General features: G+C 37.2%; 2 protein-coding genes across 8 annotated transcripts; one reads left to right on the top strand and one right to left on the bottom strand.

Annotated features, from left to right (window-relative positions):
* Nucleotides 1–65: 65 nt before the first annotated feature.
* Nucleotides 66–18,480, top strand: dcun1d5 (DCN1, defective in cullin neddylation 1, domain containing 5 (S. cerevisiae)). Of its 6 annotated transcripts, XM_046864931.1 has the most exons (13): nucleotides 174–224; nucleotides 544–632; nucleotides 2,785–2,840; nucleotides 2,952–3,083; nucleotides 3,654–3,696; nucleotides 8,597–8,705; nucleotides 9,382–9,473; nucleotides 9,589–9,659; nucleotides 13,208–13,299; nucleotides 13,394–13,502; nucleotides 16,155–16,259; nucleotides 16,450–16,552; nucleotides 18,079–18,480. In XM_046864931.1, exons 4-13 carry the CDS (start codon nucleotides 3,006–3,008, stop codon nucleotides 18,132–18,134), a joined length of 858 nt encoding a protein of 285 aa, XP_046720887.1. In that variant the 5' UTR covers nucleotides 174–224; nucleotides 544–632; nucleotides 2,785–2,840; nucleotides 2,952–3,005; the 3' UTR covers nucleotides 18,135–18,480. The 6 variants fall into 6 exon arrangements, with proteins under 6 accessions (XP_046720892.1, XP_046720887.1, XP_046720888.1 ...); XM_046864932.1 differs by lacking the exon at nucleotides 2,952–3,083; XM_046864935.1 differs by lacking the exons at nucleotides 2,952–3,083; nucleotides 3,654–3,696.
* Nucleotides 18,481–20,010: 1,530 nt separating this feature from the next.
* On the bottom strand, nucleotides 20,011–26,942 carry LOC124395993. Of its 2 annotated transcripts, none has more exons than XM_046864918.1 (3): nucleotides 26,837–26,942; nucleotides 21,378–21,619; nucleotides 20,011–21,252 (listed from the first exon to the last, which is right to left on the bottom strand). In XM_046864918.1, exons 2-3 carry the CDS (start codon nucleotides 21,607–21,609, stop codon nucleotides 20,381–20,383), a joined length of 1,104 nt encoding a protein of 367 aa, XP_046720874.1. In that variant the 5' UTR covers nucleotides 21,610–21,619; nucleotides 26,837–26,942; the 3' UTR covers nucleotides 20,011–20,380. The 2 variants fall into 2 exon arrangements, with proteins under 2 accessions (XP_046720874.1, XP_046720875.1); XM_046864919.1 differs by lacking the exon at nucleotides 26,837–26,942 and adding an exon at nucleotides 22,549–22,678.
* Between the last annotated feature and the right edge of the window lie 258 nt (nucleotides 26,943–27,200).

Raw genomic sequence — 27,200 nt, 5'->3', positions numbered from 1 at the left:
ATTTAGTGAGAGTAATGTGAAATTTTGCGAACATTTAGGCCAAGACTCTTTTGTTGGAATTTGGACTTTTAATTTCGAACGCGACCGGAAGTCCTTCTCCTGAAGGGGGGCTTGTTTTACATTTCTCTTCACTCAGCCTGCGATTGTCCTCCTGTCGGGAGAGAGCAGCTCGCCTCCTGCTTTCTTCATTTACACCAAAAAAACTCTTGACAAGAACTTTCCAGGTTTAAAAAGCATTCCTATATAATAATGAAAAAATCTGAGTTTTTTTAGTTGAATATTCCGCGTGTTATTTGTCGCCGGTTGTTTGCGTTTATCGCCCAGCCGGCTTTCAGATTCGGTTAGCGAGCTACAGCTAGCTAGCAAAACACCTCAGCATTAGCTCTATCTTTGTTTATTCGTCATTATTTGTACATTTATATTTGTTGTTTAATACGCAGTAATACTCTATCTTGTGGTTCGACAAACGCGAAAATGCGTTTTATTTTCCACGGATTTAAAACACACATATGAGCTGATTTATTTTTTATATTTATTTTGTAGATTTCTCTCGGTTCCTCCAGAAGCACGACACTAAAGTACTTCAGCCGAAAACTCAACCCGAGATTCGTCCTCAAACCTGAAAATCTGAGGTGAGAATTATATTTGTATTACTGTATTTTGTAAAATAATAATAATAAAAATGTACAAAAAAACGTGGTAATTTTAAAAGTAAAAATAACATACAATGCCTCATTCACACGCTCACTCTATTTTATGCCTTTTTTTAATCACTTCTGGAAGCGACTCTATTTAAACTGAAATGATTTGGAAATGGGCGGGGCGCTGTAAATTAACCCCGCCCACTTTGCCCCCCATACCGCCTCCATACCCCTCTGTCCTCTACATCTGCCTCTTTTAACCCAACTACCTGCATGTCTTCCCTCACCACATCCATAAACCTCCTCCTTGGCCTTCCTCTTTTCCTCCTTCCTGGCGGCTTCATCCTCAGCATTCTCCTAACGATATACCCCATGTCCCTTCTCTGCACATGTCCAAACCATCTCAATCTTGCCTCCCTCACCTTGTCTTCAAAACCTCCTACATGCGCTGTCCCTCTAATAAACTCATTTCTAATCCAAAGTTAAGGGGATAGTTCAAATAATAAAATATGACCATGCAGCTAAGGACAGATTATGATAAGCAGAATAAGTAGCCTTATATCTTTTGGTCCGTGTCAATAATTATGGGAGTCACTTAACAATAATGTCAAGATTCAGACAGAAAAACTGATCTATTGCATAATGTAGCGTCTATGGGAGTCACATGACAAAAGACTAAAGGACTCGGACCTGAGGACTCACGAGATTTTGCTTTCTCAGCTCTTGGGGACGACTCGTTCTTTTGATTCACTTTAAAGACTCGTTTAAAATTTGACTAATCATTTATGACTGACTTATCACTGCTGGACACTGGTTAATAGTGCTACTTAACTGGGATCAGGGAATTTGCATGATAAAGGAGTATGCAGGAATGCATCTGCAACTAAGCAGTCAAGCAAAACTGCAGCTGCAGTGCAATGCAATATTAAAAGGGATACTTTACTGACTGTACAGTAATAAAATACTACAGCAGTGTTCATATAAAGCTACAGTAACTGAACAGTACCATGGTGGTCTTATGGAGCCGCAGTAATAGCACAGTACTACAGTGACACTCTATCGCTATGGCAACTCTAACACTCACATAATCCTATAGTGGCCTTTTGAAGCTACAGTAACAGTACTAAAGTATGACAGTGGTGAATACTTTATTTTAAAAGGAAGGAGGTGCGTAGGGTGACGTTTAAGAGTGGATGAGGGTGTATTCAGGTGGACTACATTTTATACAGAAGATGCAACCTGAAATAGATTGGGTACTGTAAGGTGTTGGCAAGGGACAGTGTAGCCAAACATCATCGGGCGGATTTGGAGCGTAACCACCGTGATAAACGGAGGATTACTGTATTACATTCTAATACTGGGAAGTCTCAAAACAAATCATGTTAAGCTGGTTTATCAGCGTGTAATAATGTATTTCTGTTTAATTATCATACAGATATTTAAGTGGTGTGTATAATCAGATTGTTTACTGTAGTATTGTACTATTGTAGTGATACTGTAGCGATACGATACTGATAAACAGATGCCACCCCAAAAAATGCTTTCTGTATACAGTACTGTATAAACATTTTACTTCGTTTTATAATTAATAATTATATTTCTATTAATACAATTTCATTATTTCAATGTAAAACAAAAAACATAAAAACAATTCCCTATAAGTTTTTTGGTCTATGGTGCTATCAGTGAGAGACTGGGAAAATCAGCCTAACAAATTAATGTGGCAAATGCATTTCCGTGATGAACCGGGGCGTTGGGGGATTACTGTATCTACTAGATTTTGCTCTACAGGATTAGACCAAATTTGGCTGTGAAACTGTGTCCGATGACACAATGATAGATTTGTTTTGTAATGTCACCGTTCCCGTTGTTCTAAGCACTGCGGAACATGTCATCAGTCTTTGAGAGTTTGAGGCATTGCATTGTTTTGTAATGAATTGTAAAACAAATGGAGTTGTTTGTAAGGCAATTTGTCTGCATGATCTCTGATCTAGAAGATGATGATATCTCTCTGGTATAAAAGTATTGTGGTCAGTACCACGCAGTAAGAACTTGCTGTCAATACAAATCCTTTTCAAACATAACCGATTCATTTTAATATTAGAAGTCAATGTGTTACAAAAGCCTCTGTTTTATTCTGTAGAACTTTGGTGCGGCCTGGAGGACATTAAGAACGTCTCTCAAACACTGGATAGACTTGTAAGTCACTTTGTTAATCTTGAGCTCATCTATTGATTATCCGTGCACCTGCGCACACATACGCATGATGAGTGATGAGGTGATCTCCCAGTAAAGTTTTTTTATTAACAGTGCTTTAAACTCATTTGCGATATGTCTGGCACGAGGCTGAGAGCAATGTGAAACATGCACGGTCAGCGAGAAACAGGTTGCCTTGACAACCCTGCTGTAAAACGTCTTGCACGTGGTGTCCGCGGGCATGAGGTGATGTAATCAGTTATCATGACTCATTGTAAATATTTTTAGCTGTCATCCAGCTCTGGTTTAGTTACAGAATTTTGATTTCCTCTGCAAAGTGACACCTGATCTTCACAGCCATGTGTGTGTGGTCTGTCCCCATACTGTTACTACTAAGTCTAAGGCACACATTTGTATATGATGACTTTCAGGAAGAAAATGAAACATTAATGTTAGTGTAGTTATTGTTTTGGTAAAAGTAGTTATTGATATTTTAGCCACAATTTTCCTTTTAATGGTATTGTATTAAAGCTAAACTACTACTACTAAACTCATTTAGCCAACTACTAGAAAAAAGTCATTCGGAGACGGATGATCCGCTGTGGCGACCGAAAGGAGAAGACTAGAAAAAGTCATACATTTTTTTTGTTGCCATTTGGAACATATCAGAATTTCTGATTTTTTTCCCTTTTTTTTTTTCCCTCTCTCTCTCTCTCTCTCTCTCGCTCTCTCTCTCTCTCTCTCTCTCTCTCTCTCTCCCTCTCTCTCTCTCCCTCACACACTCTCTCTTTCCTCTCTCTCTTTAACTCTATCTAGAACATTGTCGACTTGAATGGACAAAGTGGCTGCGTGTCCACAGGTATAACGGGCTTCCTTTTTTTCCCATAAATATATTTATTATTTTTCACAAATACAACATCTTCCACATACAAAAACCAGTACTCCACAAATCTGCTTTTTCAGCCCACTCCCAATCGCCCATCTCCTCCTACCCTAACACCCCAACACACAATATAAACAAGTATACATAACATTAGTGTTCTAAGTATAGTTATGAAATTATAGTGTGTGTGTCTATATATGTTGTGTGTGTGTGTGTGTGTGTGTGTGTGTGTGTGTGTGTGTGTGTGTGTACCGTAATTTCCGGACTCTAAAGCGCACCCATGTATAAGCCGCACCCACTGAATTTGACAAATATTTTTATTTTAAACATAAATAAGCCGCACCTGTCTATAAGCCTCTCTTTTATCCTACACTAAAACTATTGAACATTACACAGGCTTTAACGAAAGACAGTGTCTGTTACACGGTGTAATGGGTGAAATATGTTGTGGCTCCTTTAAGAGCAGAGCGGCATTTTGGGAATAGGCTGCCGCCGCATTTTTCCGGTATTACTGCATGTGTGCAAGACCGAGGAATATGTCCTTATTATTTTCTGATGCTGATTTCTAAGTTTGTTTGACTAACCTGTAACGCTGTTGGCAAAAAAAATTTAAAAGCACAAGTTTTGGAAATCTGTCTGTGCTTATGATTTCTGTTGCAAATGGAGTTAGCGAGCTTTTCCTTCACCCTGATTTAACGTGCTACAACGGCTTATATCTAAACAGTAGCCGACCAAGAAAGTCATTGTTCACTGTCTTCCTCCTTTCTTTCACAACTACTGTATTTCTCTCGGGAGTTTATCTTTTGGCATCGTCGTGCGTTTAAAAAAAAAACGTTTTTTCTCCCGATGCCATGCAGCTCAGAACACAGGTTAGGTGCGCTTTTTTTTTGTTTGTTTCGTTTATGTTATGTCGCTTAGTTTTTTGGCTTGAAGAAACCGGGAAAAACCCAGGAAAAATTCATAAATAAGCCGCTTCGTTGTTGAAGCTGCGGGGATCAAAACGTGGGAAAAAAGTAGTGGCTTATAGTCCGAAAAATACGGGTGTGTGTGTGTGTGTGTGTGTGTATATATGTGTGTGTGTGTGTGTGTTATATATATATATATATATATATATATATATATATATATATATATATATATATATATATATATATATATATATAGTGGATCCTCGGTAGTTCGACTTTTCATTTGGAACCGGACTGAGTGTAACTCGCGAAAAATCTGATAGTTCGCGAGAAGCCGTGAGTGGCTTGAAAGTTCGGAGTAACATTTCAAAACCTAGTTTGTACAAATAAATTACATAATGTTTGGAAAACCTTTTTACTATTAAATTATTTATTTAAAGTAGTAAATAAAACGTTTATAGGACTGTGGTGAGACCTGAGATGTTGTATGGTTTAGAGACAGTGGCATTGAGTAAAAGACTGGAGGTAGCAGAGCTACAGATGTTGAGATTTTCTTTGGGAGCGACGAGGATAAGCAGGATTAGAAACGAGTTTATTAGAGGGACAGCGCATGTAGGACGTTTTGGAGACAAGGTGAGGGAGGCAAGATTGAGATGGTTTGGACATGTGCAGAGGAGGGACATGGGGTATATCAGTAGGAGAATGCTGAGGATGGAGCCATCAGGGAGGAGGAAAAGAGGAAGACCAAGGATAAGGTTTATGGATGTTGTGAGGGAAGACATGCAGGTAGTTGGGTTGAAAGCGACAGATGTAGAGGACAGGGGGGGTATGAAGACGGATGATTCACTGTGGCGCCCCCTAATGGGAGAAGCCGAAAGAATTATTATTCACAATTTTTTATTGTACATGTACAAAAATTGTGAATAATTCTTGTGACAGCAGAACATCTCCTCTTCTGTAACATCTAACAAGACAGCTTTCCAGAGGAATACGAACAACTAATGTCTGGTACGCCTGTATCCACTACAAGTAGATTACTTACTTTAGCCCCAGAGTTCAAAGCCAGTCAGCTTATATGGGTCGGAGGACGTCTACATCATGCCGAAGGCCACCAAACTACTCATTCAAGACTATGATAGTAAGCTGGGTCACCCAGGACCGCAACGAGTATTTGCTGAAATGAGGAGGTCTGGATACTAAGAGGTCGTGAAGCAATTAAAAAATCCCTACATAACTGCACGGAATGTCGTAAGTGGAAGGCTAAACCTAAGACCCCTAAAATGGCTGATCTTTCTCCAGCATGCTTGAGACCACAAACCACCCTGTTACAGTACTGGTATGGATTGTTTTGGGGAGTTTCCAAATCAAAATAGGCAGATGCCTGGAGAAAAGATCGGGAAGATCTTTAAGTGTCTCACAACTTGATGTGTACACATTGAGCTTCTCACAGCTATAGACACCGATTCCTTTCTCATGGCTCTGAGGAGATTTATATGAGGCAGAGGCACCCCCTTTAGAACTGATATCTGACCAGGGCACTAACCTTCAGGGTGGAGAGAGCGAGTTAGATGCCTTAAAGAATTGCAGCCAGGAACTTCAACGACATCTCACCAAACAAAAGATTGAATTTCAGTTCAACCCGCCTCATGCCCCTCACTTTGTTGGCAGCTGGGAAAGGGAGTTCCGATTTCTTAAAAATGCCCTCCGTACAGTAGAAGGTGCACAAACAGTAACAGAAGAAGTTCTTCAAACAGTACTTATTGAGATGAAGGGAATTCCTAATAGCAAACCTCTAGGGTATGTCTCCTCCAATGTAGCAGAATTTGACCCCAAATCTTCTGCTCATGGGGCGGCCAGACAGCTCCTTGCCTCAAGTGATATACTCTACTGATGAATCCTTAGGACGTCGTTGATGGAGACAAGTTTTCACTGATCATTTTTGGCCAAATTTCGTGAGACACTACTTACCCAAGCTCCAGCTATGACACAAATGGCATGCAGAGACTAAAACCATTGCATTTGGGTCTGTTGTTATGATGGTTGATCCCCAGCTACCACAAGCCCTTTGGTTGATCGGGAGAGTGTCACTTTCCTGGAACGGAAGGACAAGTAAGTTCTGCAGAGGTCAACATTAAGGGTCGATTATACACATGGCCAGTTACCCGTCTCATTAACCTACCAGAGATATCACAGTGCACCGTTCTCCATCAAGGCCAGAACAGAGCAGTCGTCATTTAACGGTGGTCATTCGACACGATGCAACCTACCAAACAGCCGCTAGCAACTGACAGCAAGAATCACACACGATCAATTTTAAACCCAGTAAAGTTTAAATGTTCTAAAACCTGTACCGTGTTTTTACTGACACGCTGGCGCGAGTACAATCTTCTGATCAGCGAACACCAGATAGTGAAACTTCCTAACATTTGGTCCTTCGAGCCGGATAGGAAACCATGTTTTATAAAAGATTTCTAAAGACCCTTTCAAAGAAAAGCAATTTTTTTTCAGCTTTAAATACAAAATACTTTTATCCATCTATCATATGAAGGAGGGGACGCATGTTTCCACTTGAGGAGAATAGGCCTCCTAGCCAATAGTGTGCTGAAAGCAACAACATCTTGATTTGTTGAAGGCAAATTTGCCATAAAAGAAATTCCGAACAGAGCTGTAAAAGGGTTTGAGGTGGCTGATATGTTTAAGGATTTTTCCAAAGTATTAATTAGTTTAGACCAGAACTCTGTCAATCTTGGACAGGACCAGAGTGTTGTTACCAATTGTTACTTCTGTCTGAGTATATTTTTGGCTAATCTGGCATTGGTGTAGTTTGCTCTGTGGAGAATCTTGCATTGCATCAAACTGTGTTGGGCACATGTAGAGGAAGTGCGTACTAAATCAAGTGTTTAATCTTATTCTTTTTCACTTATTGTGATCCCAATCTCTTGCTCTCATGTATTCTTGAGTGATTCAGAGGGGTCCGAATTTTAGAGGATCTATTGATTTCATAAATGACCGAGATAAGCCCTCGTCTATCTGGGTTAAGAGAAAGAATGAAACCAATTTTTGAATCAGGAGGAGAATTAGAAAACTGATTTGTACAAAATGTTGATTAACCCAAAATTGTTTTATAAATTTAACCCATATTTTAAGAGTATTGGTCACCTGTCAGACATTTTTACTGTTTATAGGAAGCTGAGAGCAAATCAGTAAATGAAGGGAATATCTGGAGTATGGCAATTCTGTTTGGGCCCAGATAGAATATTCAGCAAGTCTAGAAGTGTTAGTCCAATACAAAAGCTTATTAATATTACAGGAACAGTAATACTATTGAAAATTTGGTAAGGCGTGACCCCCTTTTCACTTTGGAAGTTGGAACTTTGGAACCTTTCTTCTTATTCGAGCATATTTGCCGCCCCTACAAAAAAAAAAGAGAGTTGTCCGATCCAAAGTTATGAAAAAAGCTTGAAAAGGGATAAGAATTTGGGCAGAATTGTCATTTTAACCAAACAAATACGACCAATTAGCGATGTTGGAAGAGAGGACCGTCTCTGTTTATCTTTCCCGTAAGCATCTAGCACAATTTTCTAAACAATTTTTGTCTGAGAATAACCGTAACCAATTTAGCGACGAATACACCTAAATATCCGGATCCGTCCTGAGCCCACTTAAAGGGAAAAGGATATTCCTGTGCTGGATTGATTGTGAACAGCTCGCTCATTTGAAGATATATAGATAAGGTCATCTGCATAGAGGGACAGTTTATAAGAGATTCCAAAACAAATAATGCCTTCAAACATTTCCTCACTTCACAGCCAAAATTTCCAGTGGTTCTATTGTCAAAGGAAATAATAGGCGAGAAAGGGGGCAACTGTGGCGTGTACCTGGGGCTTCTGTTTTTTTGTTGTTGATCCATCAATTAATACTTAATGTCCACTTTTAACAGTAGCATATATTTATTTTTTTTGCTCCAGATTCTGCAAGGCTAAATAACCCGTTTGGAAACCCCATTATGCCTGTAAAAAAGAAAAGAAAGTCGTCTGGTTCTGAAGACCCCAGCATCCGAAAGTGCAAAATTACCAGGTAGATCGACACCCCAAAGATCTTCTCTGTTCTTCTGTCAACCTGCTGATGTGTTAAATAGTTTTTTTCACATTCTGATGAACTATTTATAAAAGATCCACAGGATGCTTCAGGATTAAAGATTAGTAATGTGATTAGGATCAGATTGTACACCTTTACCCATGGTCTGTCTAAATACTTATGGTTTTAATTGGTAGCACTGGAAGATCTTGAGTGGCCTGCTATAGAGCACTGACCTCAACTTTATTCAACACCTTTGGGATGAATTTTAATGCTGACTGCATTCCAGGCCTCCTCACCTCACCTACATCATTAACTGATTTTACTAACATGCTTGTGACTGACTGGGTATAAATGTTCATAAGCACACTCCAAAATCTAGTGGAACATGTTCCCAGATGAGATGGCATAAATGGGTGCCCTCGAAACCTCTCTTTCTGTCTTAAATAATTAATTATTGAAACTCATTCTAAAACACGTGATCTTATAACCCTGCTTTTTCTCAGCATATGGTTTCGAGCAAGCAGAATTCTAGATCTGATGACCTGCATGTAAAATCTCAAGCTCTTCTTGGTATTTTTGTCAGCGTTTTGTTAGTTTGTGTTTAGTAGATTAGGCTGTAGGTGTGGAATTTCTCAACTTTCTTGTAATAACCGATATAATTCACTCTTTCCAGTTACTGTAGAACACAGACTTCTGGTAGATTGATAAACCCTGAAGATCAGTTCTCCAGCAAGAAGTGCCTGGCGTGGTTTTACGAGTATGCAGGTACGCCATTTTCCCCACGTTCTTTTAAAGACTTTGATGATGATGCTGACCGTATGACCAAAGAGCTCATTGTGTCCTTTAACTGTGAAGTTTGCTTTGTACTTGCTCTTATCAGGGACAGACGATGTGGTGGGACCCGAAGGCATGGAGAAGTTCTGTGAGGATATAGGGGTTGAACCAGAGAACGTTAGTGTTTCTGTTGATCTGTCTTTTTTTTTTTTTTTTTTAAGCAATGGTAGAATTATGAGCTAGAAAAGAAAATATATACATCTCGAAATTCTACCATGACTTATTAAACAAAATCTGTTTAGAATATACACACACATATAATGACTATAAAGGGTTAGGGTTGTTGTCCCAACTTTGGCCACTGCTTTGTAAAAACAATGGACAATTTTTTAACACACCAATGAAATCCAGCTGCATAAATCCAATATTTATTGCAAAAATCACCTGTAAGGTTCAAAGATCTCTGCCAGTGCATAGAATAAGAGCTAATTGAATGGCTTGTTGTAACTTATAGTAATTTATCACCAATTATATTCAATAATTCCAATTAGTCAATGTTCACAGCAGTAGGTCTTCATGGAGTTGGCTTTGTGCACAGGGGCATTGTGATGCTGGAACATTTTTTGGGTTGCACGTGAAGGGAAAATTTTACGCTACGACATCCAAAGACATTCTATACAATTGTGTTTCTCCAGCTTTGTGGTAACTGTTCAGGATAGAACCACATATTGCTGAAAAAGTTTGGCGTCCTAATAGTTTTTCTATATAATGTAGCTAGAGAAAATAGGCCCATTGTTTGCATTAGTTTGTTTTGAAAGGAAGAAATGAGTTCGGAACGAGAAAGTGCAGGAGAGCATTAGGAGAAAGAGGTTGGCGAAACAGGATTGGAATCGACAGAGATGATAAAAGTAGGCAGGAGTACAAGGAGATGTGGCAGCAGGTGAAAAGTGGTTTGAGGAGCTGTATGAGAAGTTGGACACTAAGAAAGGAGAAAATCTTTGTACCGACTGGACAGACAGAGAAACCGAGCTGGGAAGGATGTGCTGCAAGTTAGAGCAATAAAGGATGGAGATGGTAATGTGTTGACTAGTGAGGAGAGTGTGTTGAGAAGATGGAGGGAGTATTTTAAACCGCTGATGAATGAGGAAAATGAGAGAGAGAGAAGGTTAGATGGTGTGGAGTTGGTGAAGCAGAAAGTGGATAGGATTAGTAAGGAGAAAGTGAGAGCAGCGATTAAGAGGATGAAGAGTGAAATGTCAGTTGGACCAGATGACATACCGGGTTTGTATGTCATCTGGAGCATGCAGATGTTTAGGAGAGATGGCAATGAAGTTTTTAACCAGATGGTTTAAAAGGGTTTTGGAAGGTGAGAGGATGCCTGAGGAATGGAGAAGGAGTGTGCTGTAACGAACATAAAGAATAAGAGAGATGTGCAGACTTGCAGGAACTACAGGTGGAATAAATGTTGAGTCACACCATGAAGATATGGGAAAGAGTAGTGGAAGCCAGGCTGAGAGAAGAGGTGACCATCTGTGAGCAACAGTATGGTTTCATGCGGAGGAAGAGCACTTGATGTCGAGAAAAATATATTTATGTAGCTTGTATTTGAATCCAACTTATTTAGTGTGTGTTTAATTTAACATATTTAGCTTATAGCTAGTATAGGACTTATTACATACCATAAGTTTAGCATATGTAAATTAATCAAACCTATTTAGCTTATATTTTAATCAAACTCATTGAACCTATTTCCTCCAAGCAAAACGTAAACTGATACTAACATATAAAGTATAGAATAGGGCTTGACTGATGCTGTGAGTGTGTAATGAAAGTAAACAACCACGTATGAGGCAGACTGGGAGGGTTTATTAGGATTAAAAAAAAAACAGGATGGAGCTCAGTCGATGACAAAAGGGGCTGAAGAAGGCATGGGAGAGTAATCGAGGACAGCAACAGGAGGAGGAGAGTTGGAAGAATGCACGGGGGGGGGGACTCAGCAGTGGGAGATAGAATGGGGACGTTGAAGAATAGTTAGTAGGAGTATAGTCAGTAGGAAGGATAGGGAGAAGATATATAAGGTAGAGTGAGGAGGAGGAGTTGATGCAGGTGTGCAAAAACCATCCAAAACTCCTGGTGGAAAAAACAGGGCGGTCAGGCGAGGTCTGTGTGCCCATCTTGTGTAAAAGTGCTATGCAAGGAGACTGTTGGGGAAGATAGGTGCTTAATTAATCGTTCAACCTCGGCTGCTCAGGAGTTGAACTTGGCGATACTGTCTTTGAAGAATGTGCCTAGGAGCTGGTCCGGAATGTTTTTGAGAAGAAGCTAAATGAAAAACAGATAAAGAGAAGTTAGTGAAGGTTAACACCACAATAACAAGACATTAAACTATTGTGTGCAGGTGCAAGAACCGAAGAAGAGACAAGATAGCAAACCTGTGAATCTTATCTCATAAGGCAATATATTCTGTATTAAGGCCCATACGACACAGTCAGCTCTAAGACACATAACATAAATAATAATATGAATAAGTAGAACAATAGTCAAACATATATGAACATATAATCCATGTAGGAGGATATTAGCTTAACTGAATAATGGTAGAATGTAAACAGCAATAAAAATTAGAATAAAAGCAGAAACTTACCCATTGCAGATGCAGAAGAAGAAAAAAAGGCCGCAAGGTGATCGTTCAAGCACGGAGGATGAGAATAAAATGAGGGAGAAAATATGAAGAGAGGGTTTTATACAAATGTAATTTATTTTTATTTCTAACAGAGCCAGGCTGTAAATAATGGAAACAGAGGGGAACAGGAAGCCCTAATATGGAATCTTAGCAAGGGGAGGAGAATTAGGTGTCAGAAGATAATGGGAAATGAAAAATGTAGGTGGGGAGAGGAAAATCTTGTAAAATATTAAGAAATAAGGGGAACTTCCAAAAGATAAAGATTGATAACACAAAGAACACAATGGAGATGCTATGTGGCATCTCATATACATATGAGAAGGCAGAGAGATTCTGGGCACTTGATCATCTTACTTGAAATTGAGTGGCCATCTTTTATAAGCTCATTGGACTGGATGCGACTGCAATAAAGAAGTTTGCTTCTCCTTATCCAAGGCTGAAGATCTGTCATTGGTTTTTGAGGGCTATTCTATTGAATTCTATTACTATTAAGTGTGTTACATAGGGAATGTCCTACAAGATTCCACCAGTTGTGTGTCCACTCAGAGAGAGTTCCGACACTACAGACGCAATATTTGCTTTGAGAATGTTGATGGAGAAGTAAAGAGAAGGTCAGAAGGAGTTGCATTGTGTGTTTGTGAATTTAGAGAAAGTGTACAACAGGGTGCCAAGAGAGGAGTTATGGTATTGTATGAGGAAGTCAGGTGTAAAGTATGTGAGGGTGGTGCAGGACATGTATGAGAACAGTGTGCAGTAGGAACGACTGGTTCAAGGTGGAAGTTGGACTGCATCAAGGATCGGCTCTGAGCCCTTTTCTGTTTGCAGTGGTGATGGAAAGGGCGACGGACGCAGTCAGACAGGAGACTCCGTAGACTATGATGTTTGCAGATGATATTGTGATTTGTGGTGAGAGTAGGGAGCCGGTTGAGAAGAGCCTGGAGAGCTGGAGGTTTCCCTCATACCTTCTGCCTTGCCTTCTGCTCTGATATTTAACCATGTAATATTTGAATCCTAAAATGTTCTTTTTGTGTCTCTCCTCTAGATTATCATGTTAGTCTTAGCCTGGAAACTAGAAGCACCAAATATGGGATTTTTCACAAAAGAAGAGTGGATGAAGGGAATGACATCACTGCAGTAAGAGATTCGCTGCATGCTGTTCTGTTGAAGCTGTCAATACGCCTGGCTCTTTGTAGCATTTTAACATGAACTTATCTTTCCTGTGAACTAGGTGTGATTGCACAGAACGGTTGCAAGGCAAACTCGACTACCTGCGCTCTCAGCTGAACGACGCAGTCGTGTTCAGGAACATTTACAGATACGCCTTTGACTTTGCCAGGGTAAGTTTTGTTTTTGTTTTTTTTGTTAGTTTTGCGACTAATTGGTTCTAAGTAAAACTAAACTATACCTAAAAGAGAGAATATATACTGATCAGGCATAACATAATGACACTGTAATGAAGTGAAGTGAATAACACTGATTATCTCTTCATTGTTGCACCTGTTATTAGACAGCAAATGAACATTTTGTCCTCAAAGTTGATGTGTTAGAAGGATGAGAGTGGATAAATGGATGAGCGTACGGATTTGAGCGAACACCAAATTGTGATGTCTAGACGACTGGGTCAGAGCATCTCCAAAACTGCAGCTCTATCAAGAAACTGCTGAAGAAGTTATTGTTAATGCTCGACTGTTCTGGACTGTTTTAGCAGCAAAGGGGGACAGATACAATATTAGTCAGGTGGTCAGAATGTTATGCCTGAACGGTGTATACAAACGGGGTACTTTCTTAGGAGTTCTTATTTAGTAAATTGTAAAACGCGCTATAGAAATAAACTTGGAACTTGATTTATCATGAAATTCACTTAGCGGCCATGTGCAGTGATTTGGACTCGCAGCTACAAGTGATCATCACACTAACCATCAGTATGCCGAACACTATGAACCTTTAGCCAGACAGTCTGTCGGACAAGAACAGAACGCTGAGGCTGCATTGCTCTCAGACTCGTCTGAACCTGACAGTCAAAGATGTAAAAACACATAACCTTGTCTAATATACTGTATAGTGTGATTATACTGTGATACCGAGGCACACAGATAGGGTCAGAATTCCTGGATCCAGCCTGTTTTGTGACAATTCCAGGTCGGTAGAGGTGTTGTAACGCTGTGAATGTTTTCCTGTCACTCTTATGATCAGTAATAGAATGCACAGAATATTTGAATAATGTTGCTGACCAAGTACTTTCCTGCTTATCACAATGTACATTCTAATGGCTACTTCCAGCAGGATAATGCACCATGTTATAAACAAAAGCAGTCTTTTAAATTTTTTTTTTATTTTATACCCCTGGCATTGTTGTATATGTTTTTAAGTTCATTAATAAATAAAAAGGTGCGCTCAAAGTGCGAGCACATAAAAAGGATTGCATTCGGTGCACCAAACTAAAAGCCCTGTACCGAAACAGATCGGTACGAATACGTGTACTGTTACACCAATAACTATAACACAGTGTCTCGCAAAAGTTAGTACGCCGTTTACATTTCAGCACATCTTTTCAATGGACAATACTATAGAAATGAAACTTGGATATATTTCAGAGTAGAACAATTTCAGCTTGTATAGCAGTACAGATTTACTGTCATCTAAAAAGAACTCAGCATACAGCCATTGTCATAATAACTGGCAACAGAAGTGAGTACACTCTAAGTGATAACAGCTGTTGCTTAACTATGAAAAGCCACATGTCCTAGTCCTCATGTTTATGTTTTTGTCTGCTCCACAGGACCATACAAGTGTGTGTAACTTGTATTAGAGCAGTTGAAATTTGGTGCTTTGATTACAATTCTCTGATACTGATCACTGGATGTTCAACACGGTACCTCATGGCAAAGACTCTCTGAGGATTTGAGAATTAGAATTGTTTCTCTCCACAAAGATAGATGAGGCTATAAAACATTTAGTAACAGCCTAAGACTAAGTTACTGTACAGTGGCCAGGGTCATACAGAGGTTTTCTAAGACGGGTTCCACTCGGAACAGACTTTACAAGGGTCGAGCTCGTCAGTGCTCAGACCACACGCCATACACTGCAACAAGTCGGTTTTTACATGGCTGTCAGCCCAGAAGGAAACCTTCTAAAGCTGGCTCACAAGAAAGCCTGCAAACCATTGAAGACAACGAGCATGAATTACTAGAACCATGTTCTGTGGTCTGTTGAGACTTGTTTTGGTTCAGATGGTGTGGAGATGCCCTGGTGAGGAGTACCAAGAAAATTGTGTCTTGCCTAAAGTCAAGCATGGTGGTGTTAGCATCATGGTGTGGGGCTGCATGAGTGGTGCTGGTCCTGGGGAACTGCAGTTCATTGAGAGAAACATTGATTCCAACATGTACTTTGACTGAAGCAGAACACAATGCCCTTCCTTTGAAAACTGGGCTGAACGGCAGTTTTCCTACATGAAAAAGGCTACAAACGCACCACCAAGTTGACAACTGCCTTGTTAAAGGTGATTGAGTGGCCAAGTATGTCTCCAGACCTGAACCCTATTGAGCACCTGTGGGGCATCCTTAAGCGGAAGGTGGAGAAGCACCATGTGTCTAACATCCAGCAGCTCTGTCATGTCATTATTGAGGAGTGAAAGAGGATCCCAGCAACAACCTGTGTAGCTCTGGTGTTTGGTAACAAAGTGCTCACTCAAAATATTGACACTTTGGACACAGTTTTGACCTGTTCACGTAGGGTGTACTCACTTTTGTTGCCAGCTTTTTAGCCACAATAATAGTTGTATGTTAAGTTCTTTTTAGAGTACAGTAAATCTGCACTGCTTTACAAGCTGCACATTGACTACTATAAAATATATCCAAGTTTCTATAGTATTGTCCTTTGTGAAGATACTAAAATGGTTGCTGAAATTTGAAGGGTGTACTCACATTTGTCAGATACTGTATAATGCATGCATAATATATTTAATCATCATGTATGTTTTGGATCTCTAGGATAAAGATCAGCGTAGTCTAGACATGGACACTGCAAAGTCCATGTTGGCGCTGATTCTCGGAAGGACGTGGCCCCTGTTTCCTGTGTTTCACCAGTTTTTGGAGGTATTCCACTTGTAAATATTGACACGGATCTTAATACTTGTATTATTTTTTTCTTAAACTGTATTACGCTTTACTTTTTCTGTTTTTGGTGCAGTGGTTAGTATTTATTGCTAGCATGCATAATTGAACTTGTTGACCTAATATGTTCGATCACACTCATGTTTTCTTTACTTTTTTTTTTCCTTTTTAGCAATCTAAGTATAAGGTCATGAACAAGGACCAGTGGTACAACGTCTTAGAGTTCAGCCGCACTGTTAACTCAGACCTCAGTAACTATGACGAGGACGGAGCTTGTAAGTCTGAAGTCGTGTGCTGTAATCATTTGTTGATTTTACGGTCACTCACGATCTTTCAGTGTGGCTTCACGTGTTTATCACTTGTGCCATAAAATTTTGCTATAGTTATTATAATATTAATTATTATAATATAGTTATTAGTATATATATATTAGTATATAGTATACCTAGATAAAAAAAAATTAGTATTTATTCTGTGCTGATTAATAATAATGATAAAAACAGTATGTTCATTTAAATACTTTATATGAAATACATAGATTAAATGAAACAGCTAGGTCTTTTATTTTAAATGTTTAAAGAATTATTTAAAAATTAATTTCGAGCAAGTTTCCTGCTGCTTTTTTATTCAGTACTGTATTTAAAAAAACATTTTATCTATAATATTCTAGCCTAGTATTTGATTCCATTTAAACATCAGTTTGGCGTCAACAACAAAATTATTTTTAAAATAACGACTTTTTTTTTATGTATAGTAATATTTCATTTTACTGAACATCAAAGTAATGTTAGCGTTCACATATCACTTACATTATAGAAGCTATAAACAGACTTTGCCTCACTTTCTTTTGGAGTTAAAAAGCTCAGTGTCCTAAAACTTTCTAAAACAAAAAGAAACCTTTAAACCCTGGTTTAAAAAGTGCAGTGGAGACTCATTACATCGCATTACTTTTCAATGCAAACAACTCTTAGAATTATATATCAACCAAATCAACTACACTATATAGATAAGGGTTTGTGGGCACATGACCATAATTCATATGTGCTTTGTTAAACATCCCATTTCACATTTAGTCCCCATTTGTTGTTATGGTAACCTCCACTCTTCTGGGCAGATCTTCCACTAGATTTTGGAGTGTGCTTGTCCCATGAGCACATGTTGGTAAAGTCAGGTACTGATGTAGGTTGAAGAGGTCTGGGGTGCAGTCAAAATTCTGATTCATCCCAAAGGTATTCAATAGGATTTAGCTTCAATCTCTATAGCAGGCCACTCATAATATTCCACTCCAAATCATATAAAGCATATCTTGGGAAGTGTTTTTAGTTTGGGAAATAAGCACATGGATGAAAAAGTCAGGTGTCCCAATACCCAGGTCCATATAGTGTATCTCATAAGTTATTCTATTACGATGTGTAAATATGTATCATGATGCTGATATGTATTAAAAAAAATTACCACTGCACTGTTAAATACTTGAATCTGATTGGTCAGATGGTGTTAAGTTTCTCTACAGCAGCTCAGACAAGGTAAATCATAGGTTTATGTTAGAATGCGTTACAATTTCTACCACTTATTCTCAGAGACTTGCTCCAAATAAAAGACTAATAAACGGGTTGAACAATGTGGACTTATTTTTTTGAATAATAGATATGGTGAAGCTCTTTTGTAGGTATCAATTAAGACTTTTTTTATTAGAAAAAAAAGAGGAACTATTGAGGAAACATCAGAAACAATGCAGCGTTTTTTATTATAATATTCGATTTCTCTCTCATGATAACCCTGTCTCCTATGTTCTCCACAGGGCCTGTAATGCTGGACGAGTTTGTGGAATGGTATAAAGCCCGACTGACTTTATAGCATCACATGGTCATGCATGTGAAATATAAGGGCAAAGAAATTTAAGGGCAGAAGCACATCAATGGACGCCATCCCTCCACCTTAAACAGTCCAGAGAACCAATCGCACACCTTCCCAGGAAAGCCATCATGCTTCTTGTGGGACCCATCACTCCCCAGAGACTTACAGTGTTAATTTAACTTGGGGGGGAAATGTTTGAAAACAGAGGGAACTGCTTCTACTCGTGTTGCATCTTTCACAGCAGTTTCATTGCCCGTGTTGTTCGGTCTGGTGGAGGGAAGTCATCTGTTTATGTAATATTTTTGTTTATAGTGTTTTCAAAGGAAAATAAAGGAACTGTATGGAATCACTGGTTTTCTTACTTGACTATGATGTGTTGATGTGTGTGATATGTTTGAAGCTCAAAAATCCAGATATACTATTATCATTAATTATTCATTATGCTGTTCATTCTGATTGGTCAGCCACTTTGTCAGTAATGCAAATCCTTGGTCTAATATATCAAGCATAATCTTTTGTTAAGAAAATGGGATCTTTAACAAAGAAAAACATCTTATAATTGAGATTTTTTTACATTAATAGAAGGAGTCTTCCGGATCGGAATAAAACAGGTTCGTGTGAATGGAGGGGCAAATCTTTTATTTTACACACGTGATCACAGGAACATGTTTCACAGATGTTTTATATCTATAAAAATATATTCAGAAATTGAAATTTGTAACAGTAGGCAAATCACTGCAGTAATACGAGAAATAAAACACTTTGGGATGTGCCGTTATTAGAAAATTAACCTCATTGATTAAATACATACAGGGAATGTGTTTTTAATTTATATTTTTTTAGAAAATGGTACATCAGTTAAAGGCCTTATATAGCGAATACGTTTTATTGACTCATTTAGTATGCTGAATTATAAAGTATATTCCTTTATTTTTTTATTTAAGTAAATTACATAATGTTCCAGAATGTATGTCCTTGATTCAAGCTGAAGTTCAGTTCATAATTCTTTGATCACAGTTTGTCTTTACAGATAATCAGAACAGATGCACACTCAATTGTTTCTGTACAATTTATTATATTTTACATGTTAATTGAAGGTGTTTTTCTGGATAGCTGAATCCTCGTATTTAAGTATTTATTAGTTATACGCTTTTAGATTTCAGACTTCATTAAAAAAATGTAATTGAAAGTTGAGTGCAGTTTTTCGTTTAAAAGTTCCTGGAAGGTTTTACATGAATGTAAGCTTAGATTTTGTCTTTTAAATAACTTTTCCTTTCTCAGTGCACTTGTTCCAATTCCTTACTTAAAGGTTCAAATTCTAGTTTTTAACTTAAAATCTAAAATAATTTTTTGAGGGTTAACCAAAAATTTAAATACAGGTTGTTTAAAAAAACACATTATTCCTATATACACTATATGTACATTATATGGACGAAAAATTGTGGACCCCTGACCAAAATTCACGTGTATTTTTGAACATCCCATTATACATTTAGTCCCCATTTGCTGTTCTAATAACCTCCATTCTTCTGTGTGCAGAAGCATCGTCTTGCTGGAAATGGTTTTGGGAAAATGTAATGCTATAGCATCCAATGACATCCTATACAAGTGTGTGTGCCTACAACATTACATGTAACAGTTTGGGTAAGAACCACATGTGATCATTAACTTTTTCAGCAATTTGAACTACAGAAGCTCGTCTGTTCAATCGGACCACATGGACCGGCCTTCGCTCTCCACGTGCATCAATGAGACTTGACCACCCATGACCCTGTCGCCGGTTCACTACTCTTCCTTCCTTGGACCACTTTTTATAGATACTGACCACTGCAGACTAGGAACATCCCACAAAAGCTGCACTTTTGGAGACGCTCTGACCCAGTCGTCTAGACGTCACAATTTGTCGCTTGTCAAACGCATAAATCCTTATGCTTGCAAATTTTTTCTGCTTCTATCGCATCAACTTTGAGGACAAAATGTTCACTTGTTACCTAATAAATCCCTCCTACTAACAGGTGAAGAGATAACCAGTGTTATTCACCCACCAGTCATAATGTTATTCTTGATCTGTGTCTATTTAGGGGAAATGATTGGATGAACTAGACTTTACTAAAGCAAACACTGGATGCCACTGATATTTCGCATATTGGCAATTGGTGGAAAGTTGTATAAAGAAGGTATTGTGTTAAATTGTATTGTAGGGCATTATAGTAATAAAATATATCATATTTAGCACCAAATAATCTTTACTGGGTGTTTAAAGTCATGCTTAGACCCTCATCTGGTTCATTTGAATCTTTGCTGGTGGAGAAATTTGGTGATTCTGCCTCGCTCATGATGCTCTGGAGTCGAGTGAGTGACATCACTCTCTGTCTGGGGGTAGGGTTGTCTTCAGGTTCATTGATGTGGCTGAATCGGTTTCCATCTTCATCGTAGTTGTAGACTTTAATAACTCTACTGACTCGTTTGCGTTCGATCGTCTCTGATCCCAGTCTGGTGTTGTGTTCTGCTCCATCTTCATCACCTGCTTCTCGGTTTGATGTGGAGTTTAGGCTGTTTTCAGCATCTTTGCTTATTGAGTCATGTTCCAGGTGAGCTCCATCTGAAGGAGCCTTGATGGACACAAAGTCTACAGTATCATCTTCAGAGTTTGCATTTCGGTGGAAAAACACAGTGCTGAGCTTATGACTACTGACTCTCGTAGTCTTTCGGTGGTGTTTGTTAGGACACATTCTGGCCCTCGTTTTTTGGAGACATTTGATGACGTAGGGTTGGCTGAAGGCACCGAGCGTAAACGCTCCAATAAAGGTAACCAGTACTGATGATGCTACAGCTGCTGCAAAATGAGTGTATTCGACAGCGAGATTCTCAGCCTCTCTGGCTGTTCTTATCCTTGTTCTCGTCTTAGGTGTGTTTCCGTTCAAAACGTTTATTGTGTATGGTTTGACTGTGTGACCGCCTCGACTGTCCACAAGATGACAACTGTAGAGTCCGGTGTGACTTAACATGACCTTTGGGATTCTCAAATTACTCTGATTCATCTCTAATGGGTCCTTATTGCTAAACTTGTGTCTTTCTCCAAATGATCCAAATGGCGTCTGCCACCACACGACCAATGCTACAGAATCAAAGAACAGGAACACATGTAAATGGATTTAATATCTTAGAAAGAGAGTTCAAACACCTGAAAAAATAACATTCTTTACAATAAATAAAGGCAAATTATTTGAATGTAGTGTTTACCTTCTCCAGACTCATTTCTGCATTGTAGCTCTGTACTGTTTCCCAGAATGACACTGACTGTGATTTTAGGCTTGATTTGTAAAGTGCTCAGTTTTTCCTTCAGAACCCCTCGACTCATTTTAAAGTTTGTCCTGCTTAAATCCTGTGCCATTATAACAGCAGACCCATCAGGTGTTTGAAGATAAAGTGTACTCCAGAACAGAAGTAGCCTCATTAGGTGTCTCAGGTTCATTGTTTTAAATCTAGACAAACATTCAACACAATTATGTTAGTTGTTCACTGAACTGGCAGTTTGATAGACACACCACACTTTAGTCTAGTTTAATGGGTTTATGTATATTAAAGGTCACTTTGTAGATGCACAGTTACTTAGTCATGGCAAAACATTATTTATTATGTACTTCTTTAAACCTTTCATGTTATTTGCAGGTACATTACATGGCCAAACATTTATGGACTCCATAACACACACACTACCACAAAACACTTGACTATCAATAGTGTCCTAAGAATGTTAATCTAGCTAAATAATACTTTAGCAAAAAATGGACAAATATGACAAACTGTACAGAGCAACATGTATATTACAAACAACTGAAATAGTAAGATTAAGTAGCAAATTATGCATTTGATTGGCACTTGACAAGTCCAAGGTAAAGATCAATGCTCTTTTATGATCTCAGACGATTAATAAAAAAATTCGAAAAGAATTTAAATGAAAGTTGGCGCTATGGAAGTTTTTTTTTTTTTTTTTAAGGAAAAACATCAATTCATTAACAAATTACTCGTTACCTTTTGGTTACAATTTGGTGTTTGGTTAAAATGTATTGGTTGCATTTGATGTTTATTACAAATCGTAATTAATAATAGAATTCTGAATAATAATAGGAAGAAGAAGAAGAAGAAAAAGATTTAGACACTTCTACAAGATCATTTATTATAAGGTGATATTTAATTGTGTATTTATTCTCACAAGTTTGAATTGATCAATGTTCTGTATTAATCTAACTTTACATGCTCTTTATATCATTTCTATCTATCTATCTATCTATCTATCTATCTATCTATCTATCTATCTATCTATCTATCTATCTATCTATCTATCTATCTGTCACATTATCGTCAGTTACAGTCAGTAATAGCTATGCGCTAATTTAATAGTATTTCCTACCTCTTCAGTGAAATCAGATGAACACAGTATTGTCCATTTGCCTAAAACGTTAAATCTGCTGTGTTTGACAGATTGCGTTGCTTTAGAAAGAGGAGTAAAGTACAACCTTCACATGACACTTCAATTTCCATCCCGTGCTCCATGTTTAAATATTAACATTTCATAAAAGATAAAAAGGAAATGCTACAGGACTCGGAAATGCTACTTAGAGTAAATACGTTAGCTGTGTGTGAGCAGCTGCTGCTACTATCCTGGTTGATGCAATAGTTTAATTAGTAAAAATGTCAGATGTAAAAATGTTTGGATGAACAATATTAATACTTCACTGAGACTAATCGTTCCCTGAGACTGGCGCTGAACAAATACAAATACGTGAAATTTTCGAAATAAATTAGGCAGCATTGAACTGAAAATATATTTTGGATGCTCAAATAGATAATCTTTTAATTATTATTGTTTTTATAATTATTATAATTTTTATCTGCTTGTTTTGCCATTTTGTGCTGTTTAAGTGGTATAACTTTTTATATGAACAGTAACATGTAGAAGTTTTAGGCAGGTGTGGAAAACCTCAGTGTGCTTTGAAATAGACCTTCCTGATGCAGTACAGAAGAACTACCGTGTGTCTTGTTGCCATGGCCTGGTGTATGACCTGTGACATGAAATTTTCTTCCACAACCTCATCCAGGAGTGTGGCTGTTCCTCACCAGTGTTTAGCCTCCTACACAGCTGTTTCTGTTTCAGTTAATCACTGTGTTTTAACCTACATATGCAATTGATGATCATTAGCACCTTGGTATAAATCTGGTTAATTTGGTAAAATGGTAAAAACCTGACCCTCATTATACAAAATCCTAAACTTCATGCAAGCGTACATGTGCAAAAGTAAGAATTAAAAGCCAAAGTGATGTCACACCAAATATTCATTTGATTTGGATTTCTCTTCTGTTTATTTACTTTCCATTTTATTAATTGATAAAAAATGAATTATTTACACTTTTAATTTTAAAATCATTCTCAATTTGTTATTTTCAGACCTGCCTAAAACTTGCACAGTAAACTTTATATAATACTTTTAAATTATTTACTATTTCATTATTTACCTGTTTTTTTTATTTTATTTTACTTTTGACTAAATTCTTTTTTAATTTCTCTGTAAATGGTTTTTAATGTCTGTTTAATACCAGTAAAAAGTAAAAACAGCAGCAGTTATTGTTAAAGTAGTTGTTAACAGGTTTTAGTGAACACACACACACACACACACACACACACACACACACACACACACACACACGTTAATTTGCTATTAAATTTAAATTTCTATAATGAAACCTTATTTTGTCTGTCTGTCTTTTATATTCATTGTATATAGAAAGTAATATAAATAGATAGTGTAAATGTCATTAGTGTAATTATTGCATCTACAAAATCCCTATAAAAAAGGTCTATAAAAAGTCTATAAAAAAGATGAGCAACGTGCATGCTTTAAAAAATCTACACCTACATTCACATTTACATGCCATAAGATGTCGCTATTGAGCTTCTCAACGTTTGAAAACATTTTTGTAATGTAATGTAAAGTATAAGCCATATCTTTGAATGCGGGCACATAGTTATTAATATTAATGCAAATATTATTAATATTGATATTACAATGATTAATTGTAACATTAACTAATTGATGATATACCTGATCTCCATGCCCACAACCATGGAAAAGTGTAGATCTTATTATAATAGCAAATTGGGGAATTGAATCTTGGATGAAATATGTACGTTTGAGATCATTGTTCTGCTGCAGATTAAATTTGGGGCAAGTCGGATGGCTCCCTGATGGTACTGCAGGATGGATCAGTATCTGTTTGTATGTCTTAGCATTGGTGAGGCCATACATTGTAACCAACTCTATTTTGCAGAAATGCAAAAACCCAAATTTGCAGGAAACCTCCACCATGCTTCACTGTTTCCTGCAGACACTCATTATTGTACTGCTCTTTAACCCTTCCGCAAACAATATGTGTGTGTGACTTTAAATTTAGCATGATTGAGGAAAACAGAAAAACAGATCGATTGAGTTACCAAGAAAGTACAATTGCAGAATTGTAGAATTGAAAGAAAACAAATGATGAAAAAATTACTTTTAGTCAAATACTGGTTTACAAAAACGTAAAGAAGTGAGCTATGAAAGGACAGTTTGATTAGATAATCAAACAAATCATTACACCAGTGTTTACACTAAAGTCTGGAGCCAGTCAGGTGTGGCTCAAGGGTAGCTGGAATGAAAACTTTCAGTCACACTAGCTGTTTTGCAGATAACACTAAATACTAAAGTTACACAATTTCATCAGCAAACAGTAGTTTGTTTTTACCTTGTCATAATGGTCTAATTTTACATGTCAAACACTTACCTCGTAATGTGAATGTAGCATTTACCAACATGCTAAATTAACACGGTGATTGAAGAACTCAGTATTAGCTAATGTCTGTCTATTTACTCTTGACTGGTACTGAGATTTATTTTCCTGATACTTAACTTTTCGTTGCATGCACACTTTGGTTTCACACACAACCATAAATTGCTGCTTTGTCATGTTTCACAGTGTAGACATTTTCTGGTGATAAGATAAGCTACCAAAACATGTACCCTCCTTCAGGGGCATTTTCTGATAGTAAGACAGCATATCAAACAGTTTTCTGCAAAGGTCCTATTTTTTTATAAGGTCACAGTAATAAACCAGTCAAAATAGAGCAATATAATTGCTATGCTGCAATTGAGTGCCTGCAGAGTTATGACCACAACCTCACTGAAGTGCATCACTGTTAGACCTCATTAATGCTTTTGGGGGTGGATTGATTTTTCAAGGATGACAATTTGCTTTCATTGTTTTAAAAAATTGTTTAGGGGTCTTAATCATTTAATACATGATGGTTGCAAAGATGTTACAAATGATGCAAGCGTAAAATGTACAGCAACACACACACACACACACACACACACACACACACACACACACACACACACACACACACACACTAACACACCAAACTTAACATTCAATACTGTGCTGAGAATTGTCATCCACCAAAATAATACCTTAGCAAACACTGGACAAATGTACAAATAAATAGGAATCTGACAAATTGTACAGCGCAACATTTATATTACAGAGTACATGTATTTATTTTCTATAATCAAGAGAAGCTCATTGAAGGTAGTTTATGACCTCAGGCATTTTATTAAATCTCTGAGTAAAAATTACCAGTATGGAAGTTTTTAAATAATCAATTTATTAATTACTTTTGTCAAAATTTGGTGGAAAAAACAACTCAACAGAAACAGGAGGACCGCTGAAAGTTTCTGTTCAATTTTATGTTAAATTTTTATTAGGGCTGTCATACGATTCAAATATTTAATCATAATTAATCACAACTTAATTGCACATTTTTATCTGTTCGAAATCTACCTCAAATTAATACTTTTCAAGTTTGGGCAGAGACAGATATGAATGCTATATGCAAATGTATGTTTATTATTAGTGAAACCAAACATAGAAAAAATATGAAGACAAAATATTCTTGAAAATGTTTTAATTATGGCGTATTAAATTATGTAAATTATCAGGACACCAATTGAAAATGTTGCTGTTTCCACACGGACGGTTTTAATTGCTGGATGTGCTGATGTAATAGTTCAGATTAAGTGAGAATGTGAACCACCAATAAAAAAGGAGAAGAAGAAGAAGAATCATAGCGGGTTTTGGTGTTTAATTTAAGACTTAGTGAATATATATATATATATATATATATATATATATATATATATATATATATATATATTTAATAAAAGTGGTCAAACAGAAGCGCGAGCTGCGTTAATCGCACGTTAATAAAATTGGTGCCCTCAAAATTAATTTTTTGCGCGTTATTGACGCGTTAATTTTGACAGCCCTAATTTTTACAAAACATAAATAACTAATAGAAATATAATGATGATAATGATTTCTATTACTACTACTACTAATAATACAAAGATTTAGACACTGCCATCTGATTGAGTTTTTTATCCTCATAAGTGTAAATTCATATATATTTTGTAATAATGCAGTGCTTTATGTAATTGTCTAACCTATCTATCTATCTATCTATCTATCTATCTATCTATCTATCTATCTATCTATCTATCTATCTATCTATCTATCTATCTATCATAAAAAGTACCTTTGATTACCCTCAGGTACAGTCAGTAAAACCTGTGCATTAATTTGTAATTTTAAATAGTATTTCTCACCTTTTCAGTAGAATCAGATGAACGCAGTATTAAAACAGTCCTTGTGAAATGATCACAAATCCTTAGCCATGTTCTAGAATATAATGTAAAACCTTCCCAGAAGAGTGGAGTTTATTATAACACTAAATGATGCACTACATCAGTTATGGGATGTTCAACAGCTTTATATATATATATATATATATATATATATATATATATATATATATATATATATATATATATAATTGTGATGTCAGGTGTCCACAAACTTTTGACCAGAGTGTGTAGAGCGACTTGGTTAAATGTTTCCAGGTTTTAATTCCACGATCACCACCAAAAAAATGTACACTTGAACAGTTAGTAACCAGAAAAGAAAAAAAAG

This window comes from Silurus meridionalis, chromosome 13 (assembly GCF_014805685.1).
Source record: "Silurus meridionalis isolate SWU-2019-XX chromosome 13, ASM1480568v1, whole genome shotgun sequence".
NCBI lineage: Eukaryota > Metazoa > Chordata > Actinopteri > Siluriformes > Siluridae > Silurus > Silurus meridionalis.
Note: the sequence above shows the minus strand (reverse complement) of the source record. Positions and strands in the feature narration are given on the sequence as shown.